Consider the following 27388-nt stretch of genomic DNA (forward strand, 5'->3'; position numbering starts at 1 on the left):
TAGACTCAAAGAGAACAACTATAGAAACTAGTTTCAGAGCAATTACTTGGCAGTAACATCCTCTTGGGAGGCCGAAGTCTGTCCCAGAACCAGCCTCTGGCACTGAGGAAAGATAGAAAAATGCTTGTTCCAGGGCACATGCCTGTCTTCAGGTCAGATCAGGAACCCTGCGGAGGTAAAAGGAAAAATTATAGTTATCTCAGGTTGCTGACCTCTCTTTCTCTAAGTCTCAGGAAAGAAAACTTTGCTGAGAGACCGAGTCTTAGCCTGATGAAAAATAAGAGTTTCTCTGGGTTTCCTTCATCAATGGAGCAAAGTAACATTCATTTTCCACACTTGCTACCAGGCTGAAGTTGAAAGAGAGGTTCAGGCCTGAGACCCTCTTCCCAGTAGATGCTTCAGAGTCAGAAAAGACTTTCTGCAACCCATCCCCAAAGAAAAACAAAGCCAGAGTATTAATTGGTTTTCAAGATCCTCATTATGTGAAAATGAAAGAAGAAAAGGGGTTGTAATCAGCCATTAAAAACATCTTAGACAGTTAGATAAACGTTCTCATCTCATTTCCATTGTCATGGTCGGATCCCTGGAAGTAAGGCAGGGGCTGGTTGGACTCATCTGTTACTAACTGAACTCAGGCATGACCTGAGTATCTGCAGCCCCCATGTGTCTGGTTGGGATAAGATTCCAGCCTGGGAATTTCTCTCTCCCTCCAGCCCATTTCTGCTCCCTGACAATCTGATTTCAGTGGCCTCCAGGAAAGCAAACCTCAGCTACCTCTCAGGTTTTCTTACTTTTCTTGATCCTCATGGGCACTAAGATGCCCACTACAAGGAAGATGAGCCCCAGCACAAAGCCTGAGATTCTAGCCAGCATTTCTCTGGGAAGAATCAGTGTGCCTCTGGGAAACACAGACTAGGGTCAGTCCCACTCTACCTGCAGCATCCGCCTCAGGTACTGTCTGATTCTAGAATATCAATATGAAGGCTATGAGAGATACATACCTTAGAGAAAGAGGAAATTTAGAAAGGACCCCCAAGTTCTAGAAATTAGGCTGTGACTTCAAAAAGGACACACATGCTAATTCTGGTAGCTGCCTCTCAAAATAAATCACTAAGCTAAAAGACCGAGGCAGAGAACAGTTCTCATGTGTGAGGGTAATTCAGGAAGGTGTCTGAGTTTCCTAGGTTTTCTGACCCGACCAGCGATCTATGAATCCTTAGCATCCCCTAGGTCAGGGTAGCCAAGCCTCTGCAGCCACAGCTCTGAACTATTCTCAGGGACTTCTCTAGGAAAAAGATGGGGGTAGATATGACAGCAGTGTACACACACACAAGATGAGTGGACCCCAGAGCTAGAACATCCCCTGTTCTTCAGAATTTGGAGCCCACACAGTTATCAGGGAATAATTCACTCCACTCCACAGTGACAGGATCATCCAGGGGGTGCTCTGCTTGGCAGGCCCAGCCATCTCCCTGCTGAAGGGTCATTGCCAACATCACCAGGATCTGGAAGATCCAGTCTTTATTACAGATCAGGTTGGTGGACATACCCCAGCTGTTTTCCTCCTGTCCATTTAGGAACCAGTGGGGTTTAATGTGGCCTGGATAGAAATCTGTCACATGGTAGACGAGAAGGCTGAGGGGCTGTAGGGGTCCATTCTTCAAAGAGGAGGTGTTCATTTTAGGCTTGACTAAGAATTATAAAGAGAAAAAAAGCTAATGGTATATGAGATTATTATTTCTTAGCCATTTTTGTTATAGAGTTGATTTCTAGATGTTTAAAATATAAATGATATAATTAGGCTAGTAGATATGGGTGGTACTGAACAGATGGAAATAAACCTTCAAATGGAATATTCATGACCTTGAATTATATAATAAGGATTGAGAAGAATGGGAGAGAGACAAGGCAGCACTTTGTAGCACATTTAGCAGAAATTTTAACTGTAAGTCAGTGAATAATAGCCTTTGGAAAAAGAATATATAACCAGCTGTGAAATGACCTACGTTCTCAATGTTTATCTTGATGAAAAGGATGAAAAACTTGCTCAAATAATTTCTTAAAATTAAATATACAGACAATAGCATTCTCTTGTTTTGTGAATCTAATAATTTTATTTTGAAGAAATTAAGCAAGTTTGATATAGCTTACTCTTTAAATAACTTAAATATTTTTTCTACAAAAATCTAAAATCATATTTATAGTGATATTCCCAAACCCAGTATTCTGAGCTCCACATGCGTCATCAGTAAGCATACCAGCCTTTAAGCTCCTCTTTTGCAATATGTCTTCTCAGTTTCCTTGAAGAATCCCACAAATAATCAGGAGTTGTCTGTACCTCCTCATTTCTCTGCTTGATGTTCCTCTTCTCCTTCATCTTCTGTGCTGCTCATAGGTCAGTTTCCAAGTGCAGTTACCTCTTCTGAGTATGTGCCACCAGCACCCTTCCTCCCTCCAGAGGGCAGAAAGTCCTCTAGACAAAATTCAGAGCAATTTCCCAAATCAGAGCTTTTAGATCCTTAATAATTTAGTTTTTCCTTTTCTACTTTGTGCACAAATATTCTAGGGTGCAGCTGGGTCAGGTAAAGGTACAGTAACTACACCCATGACCATTGTTCCCTGTGATATTTCTGCTTTATGTGTGCTGGGAGAGTGAGAAAACATCCCAACAAAACTAAACTGAATGGGCGTGCAAGCACTTCCTGTAGCTCCTCTCCCTGGCTCAGCACAGAGTGAGCAGGTGATAAAACCCAGCCCCCAGCTTCTCTGTGGAAGGAATTAGACTGCACATCCAGCACCCTGACTTTTCTAGCTGTTGACTGAAGGTCTGGCTTCTAAAAGCCTGTCCATAGGAGAGGGGCTGGAATTTGCTAGTCTCCTGGGGACAACAGAGAATAAGTGAATCTTTGATTAGGATGATTGGTAAGGGTCTTCTCCTGTATGAGGCTAGTACATGAAGACTAGGAGAGATGGCTGTTTTGTCTAATGCATAGACACCAACACAGAGTCAAGGAAAACAAAGAAACAGGGAAATATGTTCCAAACAAAAGAACAATATGAATTTCTTGAAATTAATCCTAATGAAATAGAAATATGCAGTTTACCCAGCAGAGAATTCAAAATAATGGTCATTAAGCTGCTCACTGAAGTTAGGAGATCTCAAATAAACAACCTAACTTTACACGTCAAGGAACTAGAAAAAGAACAGACTAAACCCCAAGCTAGTAGATAGAACTAATAAAACAGAAATAAATAAGATAGAGGATATCAACAAAACTGAGAATTGGTCTTTTGAAAAGATAAAAAAATTTGATAAACCCTTAACTAGGCTAAGAAAAAAGAGAGAAACCTGAAATAAATCAAATCAGAAATGAAAGAGGAGACATTAAATGGATGCCATGGAAATAAACAAGATCATAGAGAACTTTATGAGTAATTAGATGCCAACAAATTGGATAACCTAAAAGAAATGAAAAAGCTCCTAGAAACATATAACAAGATAGAATCAAGAAGAAATGGAAAGCCTGAACAGATGAGTAATAAGAAAATTGAAGGAGTAATAAAAAACCCCCCAACAGAAAAGCCCAGGACCAGATGGCTTAATGGGTGAATTCTATCAGACATTCAAAGAAGAATTAAAACCAATTCATCTAAAACTCTTCCAAAAAATACAGGGAACACTTCCAAACCATTTATGAGCCCAGCAATACCCAAACACCAAAGCCTGATAAAGACAATACAAGAAAAGAAAACCACAGACCAATATCCCTAATGAACACAGATGTTAAAATACTCAATAGAACATTAGCAAACCAATTCAACAACACATTAAAAGGATTATACACCATGACCAAGTGGGATTTATCTGTGGGATGAAAGATGGTTCAATAATGGGAAATCAATGTGACACAGCATATTAACAGAATGAAAGATAAACATGATCATCTCACGATAGATGAATAGACACAGAAAAAGCATTTGACAACATCTATATGGGACAAACATTATCAGCAAAATAGATGTAGAGGAACTCAACCTCAACACAATAAAGGCCATATATTAAAAGCCTACAGCTAACATCATAGTCAATAAAGAAAACCTGAAAGCTTTTCTTCTAAGATCTGATACAAGGCAAAGATACCCACTTTTGCCACTTCTATTCAACATAGTACTCAAAATCCTAGCTAAAGGAGTTAGACAAGATAAAGAAATGAAAGGCATCCAAAACAGAATGGAAGAAATAAATTTACCTCTGTTTTCAGAAGACATGATCATATATTTAGAAATCTTCAAAGACTCAACAACAACAAAACTATTAGAACTAATAAATGAATCTAGTAAAGTTAAAAGAAACAAAATCAACCTGTGAAAATCAGTGATGTTTCTTTACACTACCTATGAACTATCTGAAAAGAAAATTAAGGAAACAGTCTTAATCACATAGCAACAAACAGACCAAAATATTTAGGAATAAACTTAACCAAAGAGATGAAAAACCTGTCCACTGAAAATTGTAAAACACTGATGAAGAAAATCAAAGCAGACACAGATAAAAGAAAAGATCTCGATGTTCATGGATTGGAAGGATATTGTTAAAGGTCCAGACTACCCAAGGTAATTTATAGATTCAGTGCAATTCCTGTCAAAATCCCAAGGGAATTATTTACAGAAATAGAAAAAATAATCTTAATTACACGAAACACAGAAGACCCCAAATAGCCAAAACAGTTTTGAGCAGTAAGAACAATAAAGCATCACATTTCCTAGGTTTTTTCCCCACAGAAAGTAGTTTATTGCTTTTAGAACAAAAGAAAATGCTTTCAGAACTTTTATTAGTGAAGAAAAACTGTGAGAACTTGACAACTTTTCTAAAACATTGTTTTGCCAGCTGACGACATAGGCATTTCAACACAGAATACTTTTCCCATTTGCAGCTGTGGAGAGCCCAAGCTGTCCAGTTAATACAGCTAACTACTTAGAAGTGGGGCTTGCACTTGCGGCTGGTGTACTGTCAGGTCTGACCTCTTTGCCCTGACGCCTCTGGTGCTCCTCCTTCTCCGGCACCCACTCACAGCTCTTCCTCACCATTCCACACTTCACAGTCCTGTACGGCACTCTATGCAGGAGACAGCTCTGAGTGGGTGGATGGAGTGGCCTGTCCACACCTAAGCTAATCCACACAGGGAAAAATGGTGATCCTCCCTGAGTTAGGTGACCTTGGATGCCCCTTCTACAACAGAAGTTCCCTCTTTCGGACACCATCTCTTCCCCCAGTGATATCCCCCAGGGCCAAAGAAATTGTTTAGTAGGACAGCAGGAGGTGAGAGGTCCTACTCCCTCACAGGCATCTTTGTGGTACATGACTACCTGTTTAGGTGTGTTTGTTAGGTGTTGTCTATGGGGTAGGCAGGGGGCTAAGGTACTTTTGGGGCAACATAGGTCAGGATCAGCTCATGAGAGCCTGGCACTACCTAAAGAGAGCCAGAGGCCCCATGCTGCCACTTCAGACCCTAGTCTGGTGGGGGGTCAGCATGCCTGGTATAGACCAGCTCGGGGCTCCCAGCAACTCCAGATGTCTGAGGCAGGAAAACAAGGCTGCCAGCTTGTGGCAGCCCTGACAATGACCCTCAAGGGCTCATCTTGGCCTCCAGTCCTGGCTAAGGAGAAAAGGGACCTCCCCAGCCCCATGGGAGAGAGGCCCTGCCCAATTTCAAAATATATTACAAAGCAATCAAAACAGTATGGTACTGGTATAGAAACAGACGTATAGGCAAATGGAACAGAATAGAGGGCCCAGAAATAAATCAGTGCATCTATGGTCAGTTGGTCTTCAAAAGAGTTTCAAAAACACGCAGTGGGGAAAGGAGAGTCTCTTCAATAAATACTGTTGGGAGCACTGGATATCTATATACGGAAGAATGAAACTGGGCCCTTGTCTCGCACCATGTGCAAGAATCAACTCAAAATGGACTAAAGACTTCAATGTAAGACCTGAAACCATAAAATCCTAGAAGAAAACATAGGTGGAAAGCTCCTTGACATACGAGGAGAGGTGTCATCTCATACCTGTTAGGATGGCTATTATCAAAAGACAAAAGGTAAGTGTTGCTGAGGATGTGGAGAAAAGGCAATCCTTGTACACTGGTAGTGGGAATGTAAATTGGTACAGCCATTATGGAAAACAGTATAGAAAGTCCTCAAAAAATTAAAAATAAAACTACCATACATCCAGTAATCCCACTTCTGAATATATATCCATTGTATCTATGTATGAATATATACAATATATATGCAATATATTGTTTATACATTATACATAATACATATGCTAATTAGCTATACGCTAAGTAAAATAGGGCAGACACAGAAAGGCGAATACTGCATGATCTCACTTCCATGTGGAATCTAAGATAGTTAAACTCACAGAGGCATAGAATAGAATGGTGGTAACGAGGGTTTAGGGAGAGGTATAATGGGAGCTATTGGTCAAAGGGTAGAAATTTTCAGTTACCCAAGATGAATAAGTTCTGGAGATCTTAACGTACAGCATGCTGATATAGTTAACAATACTGTATTGCATACTTGAAATTTGTTGAGGGTAGATCTCAAATGTTCTCAACACACATACAAAGACTCTAGCTACCGTGGGAATTGGATATGTTAATTAGCTTGATTGTGCAATCATTTCACAATGTATACATATACCAAAACATCAAGCTGAACACCTATATATATAATTCCTAGTTATCAACTGTACTTCAATAAAATGGAAAAGAGAAACATCTTCAGGACCTGCCAACTCTTACCTGGCTATGTGGGGATCAGTAGGGAGCTAATTAAAAACACAGCTTTCCAGGCCTCGCCACCCATTCAGGATCTGAATCCCTGGGCCGTGATTCTGTGGAATCTGTGCTTTAGGGAAGATTTCTAGGAGGTTCTGGAGGGCGGGACCTGGGATCCAGTGGCCTAGAAGATCTCCTTAGGCTGGCATCCAGCATTCTGATAACCGGCACCTGATCACTGCTAGAGAAAATGATGCCATTTAGCAGAACATGACCCCACAAAATCTTGTACAGGGCACTTCAACAATTTACCATTCCTATGGCTTGTCTTTAGGCATTTCTCGCACCTAATTATCTCAGCAACTTGCCTTTTAAATGATGTCACTCTCTTAATTCCTATCCAATTTGTCCACCATCTCATTCTTAGCAACCTTGCCTCCCACTTTCCCAAGAGGAAACAAAAGCTGTCACACACACAGCTTGTCCCTTCTCACACCCTTCCTTTCCTTTGTCTCTGTGACTAGAGTCCTTGTTTTTGCTCACAGCTCACTCCTCCACCCCTCACTACTATTCTCTTTTGATGTCAAGTTTGTGTACCCAGTCTCCTCCTCTGTACAAGCTGACAGAAAGGGGCCTTGACCAGTCCTCTTGACTTGGCACGCGGCTCAGCTCTCTTCTTCCCTTTACACTCAGACTTCCTAGGGGAGGTGAACCATGAGAGACTATGGACACTGAAAAACAACCTGAGGGTTTTGAAGGGGCGGGGGTGGGGGGGTGGGAGGTTGGGGGAACCAGGTGGTGGGTATTGGGGAGGGCACGTATTGCATGTAGCACTGGGTGTGGTGCACAAACAATGAATTCTGTTACGCTGAAAAGGAAAAAAAAAAAAAAAAAGAACCAACACTACTCTGTACCAGCGATGGGAAATCAAAGACAAATCAATCAAACGCCATCTCAGCCCCCAACGATCTCAGGCTCCACACTCATCCTCACCACCCCTCCCGCCCTTTACTTCTCAGCCCGATCCGGTCTTGCTCCTGCTCCCTGCGACCCGCAGCCAGCCTCCTCTTCCCAAGGCTCTCCGATTTCCAAACCCACATTTCAACCTGACTTTCCTTCACCTACCGAAGTCATTGCTACCTTTGGTTTAGGTCACCCTCTTAACCTCAATTTCTGGAACACCTGTCTGTCCATTTCTCTTCACTTTCACATTTCCTTCCCAGGATCCCTGTTAGCCAACATCACAACTCTCCAGGTTCCTGAGGTACAGTCCTTTGCTCTCTTCTCCCGGGGTGCGCTCTCCTAAATGGTCTCAGCGCCTTGTCGTGGGCTCCAGACCTTTAAAGTAACCTTCTGAACACCTGGCGTCCCTCAAACATCTGAGACCCATCTTCCCCACCAGCGTTTCCTCCTACACCGCCCGCAGGCGGTGCTGTGCAGGGAGGCTCCGTCCGCACCTCCCTGTCTCACGGCCACGCCTGCACCCCTGCCTCCCAGGGGGTCCCCACACTCCCACGGCCAGCCAGGTGCTGTCTTGCGTGTCCCCGCAAAAATCGCCTTCCCTCCTCTGGGGTTCAGCCCCTTCAGGTCCTGCCCTCACTCTCCCCCAGTCGCAGAACCCCAGCCCCAGCGCCCCCTTCCCGCTTCCCGCCCCCGCGAGCCCCGCCCACACACTAAGAGCGGCGCCCCGGCCACGCCCTCGCCCAGCCTCCGGTCTGCAAACACCACCCCTCGGCCCACGGCCGCTTCTCGACCGGCTTCGGCCGGTTTTCGCCGTTGCCCCCGCCCCCCGCGGAAGCGCGCGCTCTCCGCTCCCGCTAACCGAGTGCCTTCTCACCGGGCCCCGCGGCGGGGAGACAGCCGGCGCCCTCAGCGTCCGAGCGACAGGAAAGTACGCTGCGGGTAGCGGCGGCGCCCGACTCCCACTCCCCGCACGCCCGCCTAGGTCCGCGCGGTCCGGGGGACGGAGCCGGGCAGCGGCGACCGTCGTTTGCTGTCCACCCGCCTCTCCCGCCCCTTGCATCCCGCTCCCGCCGAACCTCAAACCCGCGCCGACGTCCGCCGCGGAGGAGCGCGAACCTGGCGCCCCCGGGGTCCTAGTGCAGTCCACATAGCGCTGCTTTGTATTCGGGAGCTTTTCGCCGGCTCTCGCATTTAGGGAGAGGTAGAGTCTATTAAAATCAAAACCGAACGGAGACTAGCCTTGAAAATTCTAAGCAGGCTAACCAGACTGTGATCATCCAAACAAAGGTTAATTTAGCTTATTTTGCAAGGCTACCTTGACCTACATCATTTCTTGTTTGTGCTTCTGGAAATGATAAGCAAAATTTGAACTGTTTACCATGGTTGATAGGAAGGAACCACTTAGAAAAATCTAATATTGTAACCAATCTGTGGATAAACAGTCATTGTTTTCTCAAGGCATAAGTTGCTTTATAACAATACACTCCTGAGCCTCATTCCATGCTCTGGTTTGAGAGCTCCCGGTTTGCAAACTGTATTATTGGTGTGTGCAGGTAAATTTTTACTAATCGCTTTAGTGGTTCATTGATTTTTACTTTGGTTGTTTTGAAACTTTGGCAGTATATTTAATGTGCATGGTTCTAGCTATTCTCAAAAATTCTCACCGCAGGGCTGGATTTTTAAAAACTATCTTTCCTAACGGTGAGTTTGGTGATCTTGGTCACAGAAACTTTCTAGGCCTTGGTGTTTATGAAAGGAGAGGATTTAACTAAATGATTTCTGAACATTGAACAATAGGCCTTTCACCAGGAAAAGAAAACAGTAAGTAAATAAACATGCATACACATATATGAATATATAAAATGTGACTCAATACTAAGGGGTGATTCAGTGATCTTTAGAGAGGGGTGGTCATATTAAGGGAAAAGCAATCAATTCTCTTGGCAGCTGGAAGAGGAGGAGGATGTGAAGGCTTGGTGGGGGGGTGATACTTCATGTGGAGTCCAGGGAGGGTCAGAATCCTACTACTGGGGAAAGGCCTTAGTCTGAGGCATTGGAGGGACAGAAAGAGTTTGAGAAATGGAGAGTGGTGCTGTTTTCTCTGACTCTTTTCCTGCTATTGGACGGTCTGGCGCATATGTCGTCTCCTCCAGGAAGCCTTCCCTTACTTCTCTCTTTTCCACAGTTAGGTTCTCTCTCTTCCGTTGCCAGTATTACATCTTAAATATACTTCAGTTTTGTTGTGTTGCATGCTGGACATGCCCCTCCCCCCAATTGGGCTCTCTGCTCAGCGGAGAGCCTGCTTCCCCGCCCCCTGCCCCCCTCCTCCCCTGCCTCTCTGCTCTCTGTCTCCTTGTGATCTCTCTCTCTGTCAAATAAACAAATAAAATCTTTTAAAAAATAAATAAAATAAATAAGGAAGGAAGACCTCAAACCAGTCACCTACTTCACAACCTTAGGAACTAGAAAAGAAGAACAAATAACCCAAAGCTGGCAGATGGAAGGAAATAATAAAGATTAAAACAGAGATAAATAAAATAGAGAAGAGAAAAATATACTGAAAATAAATAGCCCCCAAAGTTGCTTCTTCAGAAAGACTAACAAAATCGAGATACCGTTATGTGGGTTGACTGAAAAAAGAGAGAGGAAGATTCAAATTACTGGTTAGAAATGACCTAGGGTGGGAGAGGGGAGACTGGGTGGCTCAGTCAGTTAAGCATCTGCCTTCTGCTCAGGTCATGATCTGAGTCCTGGGATTCAGCCCCTCATAGGGCTCCCTGCTCAGCTGGGAGTCTGCTACTCCCTCTCCCTCTGCCCTTCCTCCCCCTCCCAAGCTTGTTCATGTGCTCTCTCTCTCTCAATAAATAAAATCTTAAAAAAAAGAATGAATTAGAGACATTTCTACTGATTCCACAGAAATAAAAAGGATTACAAGATAGTACCATGAACAATTGGATAATCAACTAATTGGATAACCCAGGTGGAACGAACAAATACCTAGAAACACAAAACTTACCTGGACTGAATCAATAAGAAATAGAAAATCTGAGTAGATGTATAACTAGTAAGTTTAAATAAGTAATTAAAAACAAAAAACAAAAAACAAAAACCTTTGGACAAGGAAAAGCCCTGGAATTTCACTGGCGAATTCTACTGAATGTTAAAGAACTAATACCAATTCTCAAACTCAAAGAACCGAGAAGGAGAGGAATATATCCTAACTTATTCTATGACGCTGTTATTATCTGATACCAAAGCCAGACAAAGACACTACCAGAAAAGAAAACTACAGGCCAATATCCCTTATGAACATTGATGCAAAAATCCTCATCAAAATACTAGCAAACTGAATCCAGGAGCATATTAAAAGAATACACACCAAGTAGAATTTATTCTTGGTATACAACCATGGTTCAACATATGAAAATTCATGTTATATATGACACCAACAGAATGGAAGGAAAAACCCAAATGATCCACTTCAATTGATGCAAAAAAGCATTTGGCAAAATCTTGACACTCTTTTACGGTGAAAACACTCACCAAACTAGGAGTAGAAGGAAATGACCCCAACATAATAAAAGTCATAAATGAAAATCCCACAGCTAACAGCATAATCAATGGTGAAAGACAGAAATCTTTTCTTGTAATTTCAGGAACAAGATAAGGATGCTTGCTTTAGCCACTACTCAAAATAGCACTAGAAATTCTAGCCAGAGCAATTAAACAAGCTAAGGCGGGGGGGGGGGGGGTGGGGGGTGGGGAACGACATCCAAATTGGAAAGAGTAAAATTATCTCTGTTCAAAGATGCATGCTTTTGTAAGTACAACACCCTAAAGTTTCTCCCACAAAAACAATAAATGAAATTAGCAAAGTACCAAGGTACAAAAACCACACAAATCCACAGCTGTTTTTTTTATTGCAAATCAAAACCACAATGAGATATCGTCTCACACCTGTCAGAATAGCTAATATCAAAAATATAAGAAATAACATGCATTGGCAAGGATGTAAAGAAATGTGGTACACACTGTTGGTAGAAATGTAAATCGGTGCAGCCACTATGGAAAATAGTATGGAGGGGCGCCTGGGTGGCTCAGTGGGTTAAAGCCTCTGCCTTCGGCTCAGGTCATGATCCCAGGGTCCTGGGATCGAGCTCCGCATCGGGCTGTCTGGTCAGCGGGGAGCCTGGTTCCCCCTCTCTCTCTGCCTGCCTCTCTGCCTACTTGTGATCTCTGTCTGTCAAATGAATAAATAAAATCTTTTAAAAAATCTTATCATTAAAAAAAAAAAAAGGAAAATAGTACGGAGGTTCCCCAGAATATTAAAAAGAGAAATACCATACAATATGGCAATTCAACTTCTGGGTATTCACCCGAAGACAATGAAAACACTAATTCAAAAAGATATATACACCCTTATGTTTATTGCAGCATTATTTACAATAACCAAGATATGGAAGAAACCTAAGTTCGTCGACTGATGAATGGATAAAGAAAATGTGGTATATACATAAAATGGAATATTACTAAGCTATAAAAAAGAATGAAATCTTGCTGTTTGTGGCAACACTGATGGACCTAGAGGGTCTTACCTAAGTGAAATAATTTAGGCAGAGAAAGACAAATACTGTAAGCTTTCATTTGTATGTGGAGTCTAAAAAAACAAAACAAATGAATGAGCCAAATAGAAACAGACTCATAAATATGGACCACAAACTGGCAGTTGCCAGAAGAGCGAGGGGTGAGGGGGTGGGTGAAATAGATGGAAGAGAATTAAGAGGTACAAACTTCTAGTTATAAAATAAGTAAGTCACAGGGAGATAAACTACAGCATAGGGAATATAGTCAATAATATTATAATAACTACGTATGGTGACAAATAACTGGACTTATGCTGGTCATTTACATTTATTAATGTATATAAATGTTGGGTCACCACGTTGTACAGTTGAAATTAATACAATATTGTATGTCAACTATATTTCAATTAAAAAATCAGTTGTGTTTATATACACTAACAGAGCAAAAAAGAAAACAATTCTATTCACAATAGCATCAAAAAGAATAAAATTCTTAGGAATTAACCCAACCAAGGATGTGAATGCTGTATGCACTGAAATCTAAAAGACATTGCTGAGCCTTTTGTGGCCATTGTTGAAGTGCCAGCAGCCAAAATGAAGTTCAAAAGACTGGAACAAGAACCATGAAAGACCTTTCAACGCACCTTCCCATATTCTCAGGAAAATTATGTCTTCCCCTTTTCCAAAGAGCTGAGACAGAATCATGATGTTTGATCCATGCCCATCTGAAAGCATGATGAAGTACAGGTTGTATGAGGACACTACAAAGGTCAGCAAGTTGGCAAAGTTGTCCAGGTTTACAAGAAGGAATATGTCATCTACACCGAAGGAGTACAGTGAGAGAAGGCAAAAGCCACAATTGTCCATGTGGGCATTCACCCTAGCAAGGTGGTTATCATTAGACTGCAAAAGATTGTAAATAGATCCTTGAACATAAAGCCAAATCTCACCAAGTAGGAAAGGAAAAGGGCAAATATCAGGAAGAAACAATTGAGAAGATGCAGGAATAAAGCAATCTTATATATGATTGTTCTATCCTATGGGAGGAAAAATAAAAAAAAACATTGCTGAAAGAAGTTAAGGAAGATATAAATAAGTGGAAAGACATTCCATGTTCATGGATTGGGAAACTTCTATTATTAAAATGTTAATATTATCCAGAGCAATCTACAGACTCAGTGGAATCCTTATCAAAATCCTTTTTTTTTTTTGCAGAAATAGAATTATATATCCTAAAATTCATATGGAATCTCAAGGGATCCCTAAATGCCAAAACAATCTAAAAAAGAGGAAGAGTTGGAGGTGTCACACTTACTCATTTCAAAACTTAGCACAAACCTACAATAATAGAAACAGTATGGAGCTGGCATAAAGACAGACACATAGACCAATGGAATTAAGTCAAGAACCCCCAAATAAACTCTTGCCTATATATTCAGTGATTTTCAGCAAGAGTAGCAAGATCATTCAGTGGGAGAAAAGACAGACTTTTCAACAAATGGTGCTGGGAAAACCGTATATCCACATGCAAAAGAATGATGTTGGACTCTTATATACAAAATTAACTCAAAATGGATCAAAGATTTAAAGATAGGAGCTAAAACTATAAAAGATTACTATTTTAAATACATAGTGCTGGAAGCTGCTTCCATGTTCGAGAGATGTAATTGATTTCAAGGAGAAATTTGACCTTTGATTTAGGAAAACATATTAATGTGATTTTTCATTATGAGAGAAATACTCAAAGTTAGTAGAGGCAGGCAAAAGTCACATGTTTCTGTAAAACATATAAGGATAATATTTTTTTAAAGATTTTTATTTATTTATTTGACAGATAGAGATCACAAGTAGGCAGAGAGAGAGAGAGGAGGAAGCAGGCTCCCCGCTGAGCAGAGAGTCCCATCCGGGGCTCGATCCCAGGACCCTGAGATCATGACCTGAGCTGAAGGCAGAGGCTTTAACCCACTGAGCCACCCAGGTGCCCCAAGGATAATATTTTATTATAAAATATTAATATGCTGACAGTCTTAATATTTTCTTTTTCACACATCTTTGGATGTGATCTCATGTCTATTCATCCAGAGATACTCATTGTCTTGGGGGAACATCTGGATTTTTATCACAGAATTTCCAAGAGAAACAATTCCAAAATGGAATATTGACAGATAGAGCAAAGCCATGGTCTTGAAAATCAGACATTGGTAAAAGAAAAAGGTTTCTGAAGTTCTTGGTTTTAGAATTTCAGACTTGGTTTCGTTTTTAGAGTTTCTTGCTGAGTATGCATTTTAGGTTGGGACCATCTTCTTTTGGAGGTGAGTATTCACTGGCCAGTTCTGTGTTTCCAAGAACTTAAAAACATCAAAATTCTCCTTTTTCATCCTTCTACTACCGTCACAGAGGGCTGGAACCTATAGGGTCCTGTGTGGTTGTTTGGACCCATACATTCATATTCTAGAGTTCCAGGGGCTGCCTGGTCCCTACTTCACTGAAGACATTGTCTCTGGTTACTTTTCTTTGCTATCCCAATTGATCTGTTTTTGTGAAGACACTTGAGACAATTAAAAAACTCTATAGCCATTATCATCTTCTTGTATTTGTAACATTTGGCAAACTGATCATTACTTTGAAAGCTAATATGAAGACAAAAGGAAAACTAACTAAAATTTTTTTAAAAAACTTCAAATGCTGTAAAACCACTTAATTCAATATGTAAAGTGACAAAAACTTTATAAAGTTAAAGAATCAAGTTTTTGGTAAATTGGTAAAATAGGAAAATTGTGATTTAGTGAGTTAATTTCTGATTGGTTGGCCATTTGGTGAGTTTATTTTTATTTTTATATTATAACATTTAAAAAAGATTTTATTTTTAATTCACTCTGCACCCAACACGGGGATCAAACTTACAACTCTGAGATCAAGGGTCAGATGCTCTACCAACTGAGCCAGCTAGGTGCCCCGAGGAACTGATTTTTAGAGAGCTGATTTCCAGTAAATTGATTTTCAAGGTAGTCATGGAGAGGGTAGAACTGGACTGGATTCAAGGGCCGCAGTCCCAGCTACACAAGCCCAGGATCAGGTAGCAGGTGCATCAGGACCCAAGGGCTATTTGGCAAGAGCCAAGCTGGCCTGGGGCCCATCCATGGGGAACGTGGCTGAACTCCATTGCCTTTGCCAAGGAGAAGTGATCACCAATTAGACTAGCCACAGAAACTTTAGTAATGGAAGGAGAGAGGGCAGAGGACAATGATCAAGGTGATACTAAAAGTAGAGAACCATCAGAGAAAAGGAAAATGCCACCCAGACATAGCCTCCCACAGTCATAATGTTATACGAACTTAACTTCTGTCCCAAGATGTCATTCGAGAAAGAAGGAAGGAGAAGGGGAAAGAGGAGAAACTCTGAAAGACTTGGCCTTTCCAAAAGAAGAGATGAATCTTTTTAAAAAATATCTCTTTTAAATGGGAAGAGTTGCATCTATATCTTTAAAAAGCCTGTTTGGGGATTTTCCTACCATCATTTCGAATTGTTGCTACAGAGTATGATGAGACCAGTCATATATATATATGCACATATACATATGTATTTAAAAAGTTCCTTTTTTCACATACAGGTTTTAATTTTTATATTTAAAACTATCTACAGATATAAAGGAACAGTGATTTTAGTATATGCGCTGCTGAAGAAAGAGCAAAGAGTGATTTTAGCTTTAAAGTTTTTAGTTTGTTCCTAGGAGATAAGAGGTCTGGGATTTAGAGAAGTCAGAAAATGGGAGGGGAAAGTTCTAGGACAAGCCAGCAGCTTCCAGCAACAAAACAGAAGTTCAGAGCCTGAAAACACGGCCAGTAAGACACCTGCTACAGTAGAGAGCAGCCTCAAATCAGCTGAAACAGCCTTTCCAGAGCAGGAGGTTGGAGCAAGAGATACAGAGCACCTGACACACAGAAACACATGTTTGTATCACTTCTCTGTCCAGGAAATTCTGGAGACAGCACTAGACCACTTGAATTCCTGAAATTATCTGGGTTGGAACTATTTAATTAATTACTTAAAAAGGGTCATCCCAGAAAGTTGAAGAGCATATGAACATTCAGAGTGCACAGTCATATAATGGCTTTGATTCTTCTTTCTTTTCACATCATACGTGGTTGTTTATAGCCTTCTTGATAAATTGAAAGATCGGGGATGGCAGGAACCATAATGCGGTCCCAGAGCCTAACACAGCGCCTGAAGCAAAATAGACTAAAAGTAGTTAAATACAGGTGTACTTAAAATAGATGGAAGGTCCAAAATTGAAACAGTGAAAGGTAAGATCGCCCTCTGGTGGAATCCCTAGGTGGTCACAGGCCTGCCCCCCAACTCCAGGCCGGCCCCTGGCAAGCCGACTGCTAAATTGAAGAATCTAAGAAAAGAATTAATGGTTAATTGGCTGCCAACCAAGAGCAACCAGAACAGGACTGTCCATTAGACATATTCAACATCAAATTTTCTAGTAGCCACTTTTAAAAAGTAATAAAAAACAGTGAAATTAATAATTTTTAAAAACTCAACATATTCAAAATATTGCTAATTAACCATCAATCAATATAAAAAGATAAATTAGATTATATATATTCATATGTACTTTTAAATATATAAAATACATATATGTTTTACAAGGTCTTCGAAATTCCATGGTTTCCTACTTATATCTCAGGACTGGCCATATTACAAGTGGTCAGTGGCAACCTGTGGCAAGTGGTGACTATATTGGACAGCACGGTCCTTTGGAGAAAGGGGCCGTGTCCTGTTTTCTGTGTCCCCAGGACATAGTAGGTGTTCCATAAATATGTGTTGAATAAATAATATCTCCTAACACCTACCTCAACTTTATTATTACATAACATTATTATGCTTCTAGAGAACATGATGGATACAACTGCATTTATCTCAAAGTCAAGTGTTTTAGACAATTTAGAGTAACTGAGTTTATGTCATATTCAAAGAGCAGACGCTTTTCTCCACAATGTTGAGCCTGTACTTATTTTCAGTATTTGGTTCCAGTACTGGAATATCGCTGTCTAGAACCACTGGTATTCACTTCATTGATTTTTTTTTTTTTTAAGATTTATTTATTTGAGAGAAAGAGAGAGCACGGGGGCACATGCGCCAGTGGCGGAGGGCGGACTCGAGGGGAAGGGGGAGAGTTTCCAGCAAACTCCGCACTGAACGCAGAGTCCAATGAGGGGGTCTTTCGCACCACCCTGAGATCAGACCTGAGCCCAAACCAAGAATCAGAGGCTTAACTGACTGCGCCGCCCAGGCTTTGATTTTTATTTGTTATCATCTATTTATTTATTTGAAAAGCATTTATTTACTACTGTGCTAGCGTCCGGAGGAGAGGGCGGTTTATATAACAAAGAGTCGATGAACCACAAGCCCTTGGCATTTCTATATGTGCGGGGGGGGGGGGGGGTAGTTTGTACATAATATTATAGGGAAATAATGGAGAGGCCTGCTTCCTGTGAGGATAAATTAACACGTGTTCTTGGTTCCCAGCTCTAAAACCAACCCTGGAGAAGTCGTGGAGGGAAACTCTGGGGAATCCCTAGTGCCACTGTCTATTATTTTAGCGTGGCTCGCCGGCTGTGAGAAGATTCATCAGAGGCGGTCTGCTCCTGCTTTTCCCTGGAGTTCCCTTGAACAATTATCGCCTGCCCCATAATGCAAAATACAGGGGCAAGATCCTGATTGCTCGTACAGCAGTGGAGGGTTGGGGAGAAAGTCTAGGTTGAAATGCCCGCTGGAGCCGGGAGGGGGGAAGGGGTAGGCCAATAGATGCACCTGAGGCCCCGTGTCCTTCACTGCTCCGCTCGGTCTCCCTGCGTCAGGGAGAGGAGGCCTGGCCCCTCCCACCTGAGCTGTCACCGGTAAGGTGACACCAAAAGGGTGGTAACTGGCTTTGTGTTGTCCCAGAACTTGGGTCCTTCCTTCTCTTTACATTCATGAGACTGACATAGATGGGCACCCAAAGGCCAGATTTGTAACTCCCTCCCTTTGGCGAGTTTCACAACTGGAAAGAAAAACAACAAATGGGCCCATATGTGTCCTTAGAGAAGTATCAGAAAATATAGACTAGCCCCTTAAAATGAGCATGAAAAATGCATTAAAAAATAAGAAAAGTTGTTATAATATGAGAAAAGATAGGGAATACAGGGAAAGCTACATAGAAGCTCCAGGCATGAAAAAAATATGAAAGTCAAAATAAAAATCCTACTAATGGGAATAAATAGTGGGAGAGATACAACTAAGTGGGAAGACTACACTGAAGGACTTTCCTAGACTAAAAGATACAAGGAGGAAGAAATTGAAATAGAGAAGTCAAAAGAGACTGGGGAGAGAAATGCCCAAGTAGGGATAATAGGAATTTCATAAAGAGAAAAAAAATTAAAACAGAGAGAAGGAAACATTTACAGAAATAAAGAGGTGAATTCCGAGAATGAAAAGATACAGGGGATCCATAATGTCCTATAGCAAGAGAAGGAAAACCCATTTTAGATACAATATTTACAAATTGTAAATTTAGATACAAATTTGGATACAAATTTAAATGTAACTTTAGACAAAATTTTAGATACAAATTTCAAAGATCAAAGGCAATGAGAAAATTCTAAGATTCCAGAGAGGAAGACTGATATCAGATTTCCTAACTACAGCATTGGATGCAAGAAGATATCGGGATGATATTACTTAAAATATTAACAAGAAAACAACACTGGCAGGGTGGGGCCACAGGCGCTCCCTGGAGCCCGAGTCCACTGCACCTGAGCCCAGAGAGAACGCCAAAGGCAAGGTTCTTTTTAATTTTTTTCTAGCCCTTTACTCCCAGGAATTTTAGACATTGAAAACACTCCCTATGCGCGGGATTTGATGTTGTGTGGTTTGTTAGGATCTGTTGTGGTTGGCCTTGGACATTTTGTGTAAACTGGCCATGAGTCGGAGGGTTTATCTTGGTGACTTGAGGATGCTTGTTCCACTGTGGATATAATTATGCAAAGCTAAGCTTCCTCCTCTCTCTCTCTCTCTGCCTGCCTCTCTGCCTACTTGTGAGCTCTGTCAAATAAATAAATAAAATCTTAAAAGTAAATAAATAAAAATAAAAATTAAAAATCAGATTTTACATGAAAACACCCACCTTGATCCTGAAAGAAAACAAACCAAGGGCGATGGGAGCAACTGAACAGGTGTCAAGCACAGAAAACCCAAACGCCACTCACAGAAGTCAATGTGAACAGAACCGAAGTCAACTCCACTAAAGCTTTCAATCAAGTAAATAAAGTGTGTTTTGTAAAAAAAAAAAAAAAGAAAGAAAGAAAAGAAAAGAAAAAGAAAAAGAAAAGAAAGAAAGGAAAAGGAAAAAAAAACTTTCAACTTAGAATTTATTTATTTATTTATTTATTTATTTATTTTAAAGATTTTATTTATTTATTTGACAGACAGAGATCACAAGTAGGCAGAGAGGCAGGCAGAGAGAGAAGGGGAAGCAGGCTCCCTGCTGAGCAGAGAGCCCAATGTGGGGCTTGATCCCAGGAAGGGATCATGACCTGAGCCGAAGGCAGAGGCTTTAACCCACTGAGCCACCCAGGCGCCCCGAATTTATTTATTTTTTAAAAGATTTTATTTATTTCTTTGACAGAGGCAGAGAGTAGGGGGAGGAGCAGCCAGGGAGGAAAGGAGAATCTCAAGCAGGTTCCGCGCTGAGCGTGAGCCCGATGTGAAGCTGTCCCAGGACCGTGAGATCATGACCTGAGCTGAAAAGCAAGAGTCCAGCGTTTAACCATCAGAACCACCCAGGAGTCCCTAAACATGGAAATTAATACATAACTAAATGTTATTCAAGAGTGATGCTATAACAAAAATATTCTCAGGTATACAAAGCCTCAGAAGATTTGCCACACAAATACTCAAGACATTTTTGGAAGAAGTATTCCAATAAGAGAAAAAAATGTCAGGAGGTGCCAAAAAGGAGGAGAATTAAAGTTGATCAACACCTTGGTGAAGAAGAGAGGGAGGAAGTAAATGAATAACTTGAAAGTGTACTAAAGTTCTGATCTGGTTAGAGAGAAGATCGGTAAGGCATAGAGAACAGTTTTGTTTTGTTTTGTTTTGTTTTTAAAGACAATGAAGGAAAGGAAACTTGAAAAACAGAAATATTGAAATAAATAAAATATTAGAAACAAGTCCAAATATGTCAATAATCACAATAAATAGAGCTGGGAGGGCCAAAGATAGTGCTGTGTCCTCGCCAGACCAGAACATCTTCCTGAACACACAGCTAAAAATCATTTTTCCAGCCCTGTTGTACTCAGGCAGGATCATTTTTTAATTCTTGCCAATGGAATGTGGTAGAAATGGCATGTGGTTTCTGGTCCAAATCTGTAAGATCGTAAGATCCTTCTGCAGACTCTCTTCTGGAAGCATAGTCCTTTTCAGCTGTGATGGTGCTCACTTAGGGAGCATGCTACTAACCGAGGTCTCCTGGTTCTACCCTTGAAAAGGCTACTTTAACTCAGGTCAGGATGGAACCCAGGAATCTGTATTTTTTAAAAATTTATTTTATTTTTTAAGAAAGCGAGAAGGGGGAGGGGCAGAGAGAGAGGGAGAGAAATCCCAAGGAGGCTCTGTGCTCAGCATGACTCAGGGCTTGATCTCATGACGCTGAGATCATGATCTGAGTCAAAATCAAGTCAGACGTTTAATGGACTGAGCCACCCAGGTGCCCCAGGAATCTCCCCAGGTGATTCTTCTGTGTAACCAGATTTGGAACCATAGACTCAGATGATGTCTTGGTTCCCTTCCAAGCTGAAAATCATTTATTTCATGATCTTTCAGATATTTGGTTAGACTTTTCCTTATCTGGAGAGATGGTTAGCTTTGTATATATTTTTCGTATTGGACCAAATTCTGTACCTGCCTCCCATTGGCTGAACCCAACCAGAAACCATAGGGTAGGGAGATGTTGTCCACATGGGTCAGCCTATAGGCAGCATGGAGAAGGGTGCCCAGGGGGCCCGGAGGGACAAATGGAGGTTATCCTACACCTTCTGCCCTCCTTAGAACAGTCCACTGAGGCTCCTTACAGTTCTTCCTTACTCTGAACATCTCTCACAATTACACATTTTTTCCTAACACAATGAAATAAAGTAATGTTTTCCAAAGTGATTTAAAGGGTTTTTCTTTTAAGGATTTTAATTCACTGTGTATCCATGATCTCCTTTTTAAAGTTTCTAAGCACAGTTTATATTATTTTTTTTGCCTCCAAATTTGTCTGCAGAAACTTAGAGGGAGACTGGGATTCTCTACACTCCAGACCAAGATAGAGGTTTTGTTTGAGCTCGGTTGTGTGGTTCTCCGATGGCCTTTTCTCTCCCTTCAGGGGGCCTCTTCTTGGAGTTTGTAGTAACGGCTGATTTAAGCCCCTGCCACCTCCCAAACAGAAACCTCCTCTTGACTCTCCTGTGGGCCAGGCTTCCGTGGTGCAATGAGGGTCCAGCTCATTCTTTCACCTTCCACCTAGGCTCCTTACTTCTTTACCCAGCAACAGCTGCAGGAACTCAGAGAATGTCTCTGATTGGCTGAATATAGCAGGGGTCTTCCCCATCCTAGAATCTGTTTCCTTCCTCTTTCTGTTTACCTCCTCCACCGGCCCCACACCGAGAATTACTTAGTTAAAGGACCAGGGCAATGGTCCTCAGTGGGGAGCTAGTCCTGGGACTCTACACCTTGATGAGCCTCCTGAGCCCCCAGGAAACTGGGGCCATCAAGGGTGAGTGCTGGGAGGGATTGGGTGAGGAGAGGAGATTTAGGGTTACATGAGAGACGGTATAGAACACAAATCGTTCTTCTCTGGTTTATGGGCAACTTCCTTTACCAAGAGAACCCCAATCTCTCTCACGTCTATCATGTCCATTGCAGACCTAAAATATACAGGTCAGCCCAGTCCAGCCATGCCAGCTGCAGGTTCAAACTTTTCTAGGTTCAGGTGCCTCCCCAGCTCCTTCCTTCCTCATGAGACCCAGACCTCCATTCTACTGCTGCCCAGCACAGCGATTTCTCTGACACTTCCTGGCTTAGAGTGTGCCCATTTAAATCCAGTTTTATTGCAGTATTTATCACCATGTGGATAGTTCACTGTTTATCTGCCTTTTCCTGCTCTAGACATGAGCTCCTTATGTGAGGGACCTACAGCCGGGTCATCTGTATTTCCCTGGGGCCTAGCATTGTGCTGGCCACATAGTAGTCCCTTAATGGCTGTTGAACATACAATTTCATAGAATTCTAAAGGTCCCTTACCAGTTAAAATCTAACCCAAATTTCCAACAAAAACTGAGCCTCAGTTATGGAAAGAGACATGTTTGAGCATAATCTGAGGTGAAAGAGTTGGGGCATAAACCTGACTTGAACTTTAGGCTCCTTTTCCAGTGCTCTCTGTCATACCTCAGGCTGCCTTTTCCTATCTGGTTGGTCTCCGTCACAGATCTTAATTCTTACTTCTGTCAGCCATCATCTCTTCTCCCCTCACGCCTACCCACACTGTGTCTCTGTGCCCCAGGCTCCATTATGCTCCCATCCTTAATCATCTTCCCTCATCCCCCCCCCCCCGCTCCCCCCACCGCTCATCTCACACACAGGACCTCATAGGACAACTAGAGCTTACGACCATGGCTAACATTCAACTTTGGGGATCCCAAGCATGATTCCAGGTGGCCTCTCTTCTTCCCGACCTGGTATGCCACACCGCACTCATGTCTCTGTTCCTGTCATTGTGTTGGGCCTGGGCCTGTTTCCCTCTGTCCTCTCCCTTCTACCGCCCAACAACCTTTCCACCGTCCAAGAACCAGCTCAACAAGTCAGTTCTGTCCCCACAGAGAACCCAGCCTGGGGCATAGGCTCAGAGATTCAACATATCGCATGCTCTCAGTGAGACTGATACATTTTCTTTTCTGTCTCTGACCCTGAACTCACTGGATTCAGCTGATCACATGGGCTCCTATGGACCAGCCTTCTACCAGTCTTACGGTGCCTCAGGTCAGTTTGCTTATGAATTTGATGGGGAACAGCTATTCTCTGTGGAGCTGAAGAAGAAGGAGGCCGTGTGGCGTTTGCCTGAGTTTGGCAACTTGGCCCACTTTGACCTACAGAACGGGCTGGCCAGCATCGCGGTGATCAAAGCCCATCTGGATGTCTTGGTGGAACGCTCCAACCGCACCAGAGCCACCAACGGTATCTGCCTTTCCTCTCCTCGCGCCCTCCCCTCCCCTGTGTTAGGCAGGGGAGGTCCAGAGAAGCTTCTTCCCACCTCACAGGCCCCCATCTACTCTGGCACACCCCTCTCTCAGCCTCTGTGACTGTTGTACTCAGCCCCTTTCTTTTCCAGGAGGCTCTAGAACTTCCCAGACCCTTTCAGCACCTTCTTCCTCCTCTTCCCTCTTGAGGACCGACACTTCCACCTGGACACACCCTTAGGGACCTGTCAGACATAGGAGTCCCTGGTGTCCCCATGGCCCTCCTCAGCCTCTTCTCCCTCTGCCCCCCACCCCCACCCCAGCTGTTACGTCCCAGAGCATCCCCTGCCTGCAAATGCCTAAATAGGAGGAAACGTCCCTCAATCCCAGTCCTAATCAGGCGCAGCTGCAGGTCTGAGCCTTTGGGATTCAGGGCCTCATTCTTCCTAGTGCCTCCGAGGGTGACGGTACTCCCCAGGTTCCGAGTGGAGCTGGGGCAGCCCAACGTCCTCATCTGCATGGTGGACAACATCTTCCCTCCTGTGATCAATATCACCTGGCTGCGCAACGGTCAAATAATCAGCGAGGGGGTGGCCCAGACCAGCTTCTATTCCCAGCCCGACCATCTGTTCCGCAAGTTCTGCTACCTGACCTTCGTGCCCTCTGCAGACGACATGTATGACTGCAAGGTGGAGCACTGGGGCCTGGATGAACCACTTCTGAAACACTGGGGTAGGAGCCCCTCCCCAGCTCGCTCCCCACAGACCCATGTATCCTTTACTCTGGAATCCTTTCACCGACCCTTCCTTTCTCCCCCAAGAGCCCCAGGTGCCTATCCCAGGGCCAGACACCACTGAGACTCTGATCTGCGCCCTCGGCCTGGCTCTCGGCCTGCTGGGCTTCCTTGTGGGCACCTTCCTCATCCTCAGAGGCACGTGCTTGTCCAGAGCCCACAGGTACAGAGGCCCCGGGCTTCTGGGGGCAGGAGAGTGGGCGGCTCTGAACAGGGTGGGGTGGAGGATCATTCCTTGGGGAGCACTGGGGTCAGGGAAGGGTAACATAGACAAGTAACAGAGAGAATAGAAGAGCAGAGGTGATGAGGGGGTGAGGTTTTGGGAAGGTGGGCGATCAGAGATAGGATCCCAGTATTGTGAGCTCGAACAACCTTGTTCATATGCTTTTTACCACTTTAGGTAATGAACCTTCCGAGAACGAAAGATTGTGGGAGATGCTCTATGGATTCCTTGCAAGTTTCTGACAGCCCTTGCATACTCAGTGCTTCTGCCTACTAAGTATATCCCTACGGCGCTGACTTTGGATGGGATCAAACCCTGTGCCATGGGTCTTCTCTCTTAGACCTGGTACTCATCACAGGATTTGTGGGGCAGCAACTAGCTCCCCTTCCCAACCCCAGGGCATGCACACGCGCACACACACAAACACACTCTTTTCTTGCTCTACCCAAAGCTCTGGCTAGCAGCAGTAAATTTTTTATTGGTGTTTGTACTGTATCCTTCCTGCCAGGTCTTGGCCAATTCTCCCAGGGTGTGAGGGGTGCTAGGAACCTAGAAGGGGGGGTTTCAGGTGATGACCATCAAACAGTATTATTTCATACTGGGGATTGGCAGCCATCCTCAGGCCAGTTCAGCCATGTCTTGTTCCACTTGAATAATTCATGGTGTGTTAGTTGTGAACGGGCCATTTCACAAACACTTCATGAAATTTACCTTCTGAATTTAGATTTACCCCCAAAGGAGTTTTCAGGAGAGGAAAGGTTCACAAGAATTGTACTTTTGTCTATGTTAACGCCATAATGAAGAGGCCATAGGTAAATGGCCATGATCTATGATGTCATCTCCTTTTCCTGCAACCCCTAGAGTCCCAGGCATGGCAAAGAGAGGTCCAAGGCTTGGATACAATGGTTACTTCCTTAACCTGGGGTCAGTCATAGCAGTGGAAGACTTGGTCACATGTTTAAAGAGAGTTCAGGTGGATATCTCTTAGCAGTTTTCAAAAATGAAATGTACATGAGAATCACTGGGGAGCCTTTTAAAAAGTGTAGGCTTCACCCAGATCTACCGAATTAGAATCTTGGGGGTTGGAGAGAGTGGTAGCAGTCTGCAATTTTTAACAGGCTCTAGATGATGCTGATGCAGCCACCCTGGACTTAGACTGTGGTCTGATAACTGGGACACACTGACGTACCCTGATGCTATTGGAAGAGGGGGAATCCCTAAGGTCAGATTGGTCCAGGAAAGCTTTTTGAAGAACCGATCTTTTCAGGCATAGAGGAAGATACAAGTAAGCAGGGACAAGATGGGGTTTGGCATTGTGAGCATTTGGTCCTAGAGAAGAAAGAAAGCAAGAGATCATGAAGACACTGGATTTCCCAAAAGAGAGTAAGTTCAAAGAATGGCCAGAAGAAGACCCTGATGGAAGTGGGGGAGTATCATCTTACTCAAGGCTTTTGTTTGCCAGTAACAAAACCCTCTTAAAACGATCACAGATATAAGAAGAGGATATTTACAATAAAGACGCAGGAGTGGTGTCCTGAACCCAGGGATGGGTTTTAGCCAAGGTTTGCAGGGAACAGAATTCAGAACTGAAAAGCCAGCAGAATCTAGAGCAGCTTTTCTTGCTCTCTCTCTGGGCTACATGGCCTGTGTTGTCCCTCTGCATGTTAGCTGCATTAGCCATATTATTCTGGCTCTGAGGACTCTCCTTTTCAGCAACATATCCACCTGCAGCTGTTAAGATTGTACATCATCTCAGCTCTACCCACCCATCGACACCATCTCCCAGTCACAATTTTAAATTCTTGGAAAAACAAATGAATGCCCAAACTTGGGGCAGGTGTCCATCCCAGTCCGATATACCATGACCAGGGGCACAAGATCCATAGTACAAACCCCTCTGAGGAGAGGGGTTAGATCATGCTCAGAGAAAGAAGAATGGGTTGGTTCTCAGAAGATACCTAAAGATATGTTTGTCCTCAACATGCCCCGATCACTGCTGATCTTTTGCTTAAAAGTTAACTTCATCATCCTTGGAAAAGATGCTTCTCTGATCTCTGTCCTGTGTTTAATAAGGTCATTAAAAGTGTTTCCTTTGATCAGAAGTGCGTTTTTTTCCACTATGCATATATTACACAGAAGTCACTGAAACTTCTACGAACAATTCCAAATCTTTTACGTTTATGTGTTTGCCTTCAAAATCACATTTTCTTCTAGTTTCAAGTAAACAGTCTCCCGTTAAAAAAATTGTTCTCCTATATTCTTTTTTCTTTTCTAAATTTTATTTAAATTTCGTTAGTTAACATACAATGCCATGTTGGTTTCTGGAGTAGAATTCAGTGATTCGCCACTTACATACGACACCAAGTTTCATCGTAAGTGCCCTCCTTAATACCCATCACCCATCTAGCCCATAGCCCACATACCTCCGTCCATCAACCCTCAGTTTGTTCCCAGTCACTTATGGGGGCACCTGGGTGGCTCAGCTTGTTAAGTGTCTGCCTTATGTTGTTAATTTTAGCCATTCTGACAGGTGTGAGGTGGTATCTCATACAGTTTTGATTTGTATTTCCCTGATGTTCAGTGATGTTGAGTATCTTCATGTGTCAGTCATCTGGATGTCTTCTTTGGAAAAGTGTCTATTCATGTCTTCTGTCCATTTCTTAACTGGATTATTTATTTTTTGGGTGTTGAGTTTGGTAAATTCTCTACAGATTTTGGATACTAGCCCTTTATCAGATATGTCGTTTGCAAATATCTTCTCCCATTTTGAGTGTTGTCTTTCA

At 42.8% G+C, this 27388-nt stretch overlaps 1 protein-coding gene across 1 annotated transcript in view; it reads left to right on the forward strand.

Annotated features, from left to right (window-relative positions):
- The window catches only part of LOC308344382 (HLA class II histocompatibility antigen, DO alpha chain), a 38618-nt gene extending 11918 nt beyond the window's left edge, over positions 1-26700 (forward strand). The window contains exons 5-9 of the mRNA XM_080805938.1: positions 22039-22130; positions 23339-23587; positions 24040-24321; positions 24410-24545; positions 24783-26700. Coding sequence (XP_080662064.1) covers positions 22039-22130; positions 23339-23587; positions 24040-24321; positions 24410-24545; positions 24783-24786 — 763 coding nt within the window. The 3' untranslated portion in view covers positions 24787-26700. The remainder of the gene's footprint in view (positions 1-22038; positions 22131-23338; positions 23588-24039; positions 24322-24409; positions 24546-24782) is intronic.
- Positions 26701-27388: the final 688 nt, after the last annotated feature.

This window comes from Martes martes (assembly GCF_963455335.1).
Source record: "Martes martes genome assembly, chromosome: 6".
Lineage (NCBI taxonomy): Eukaryota > Metazoa > Chordata > Mammalia > Carnivora > Mustelidae > Martes > Martes martes.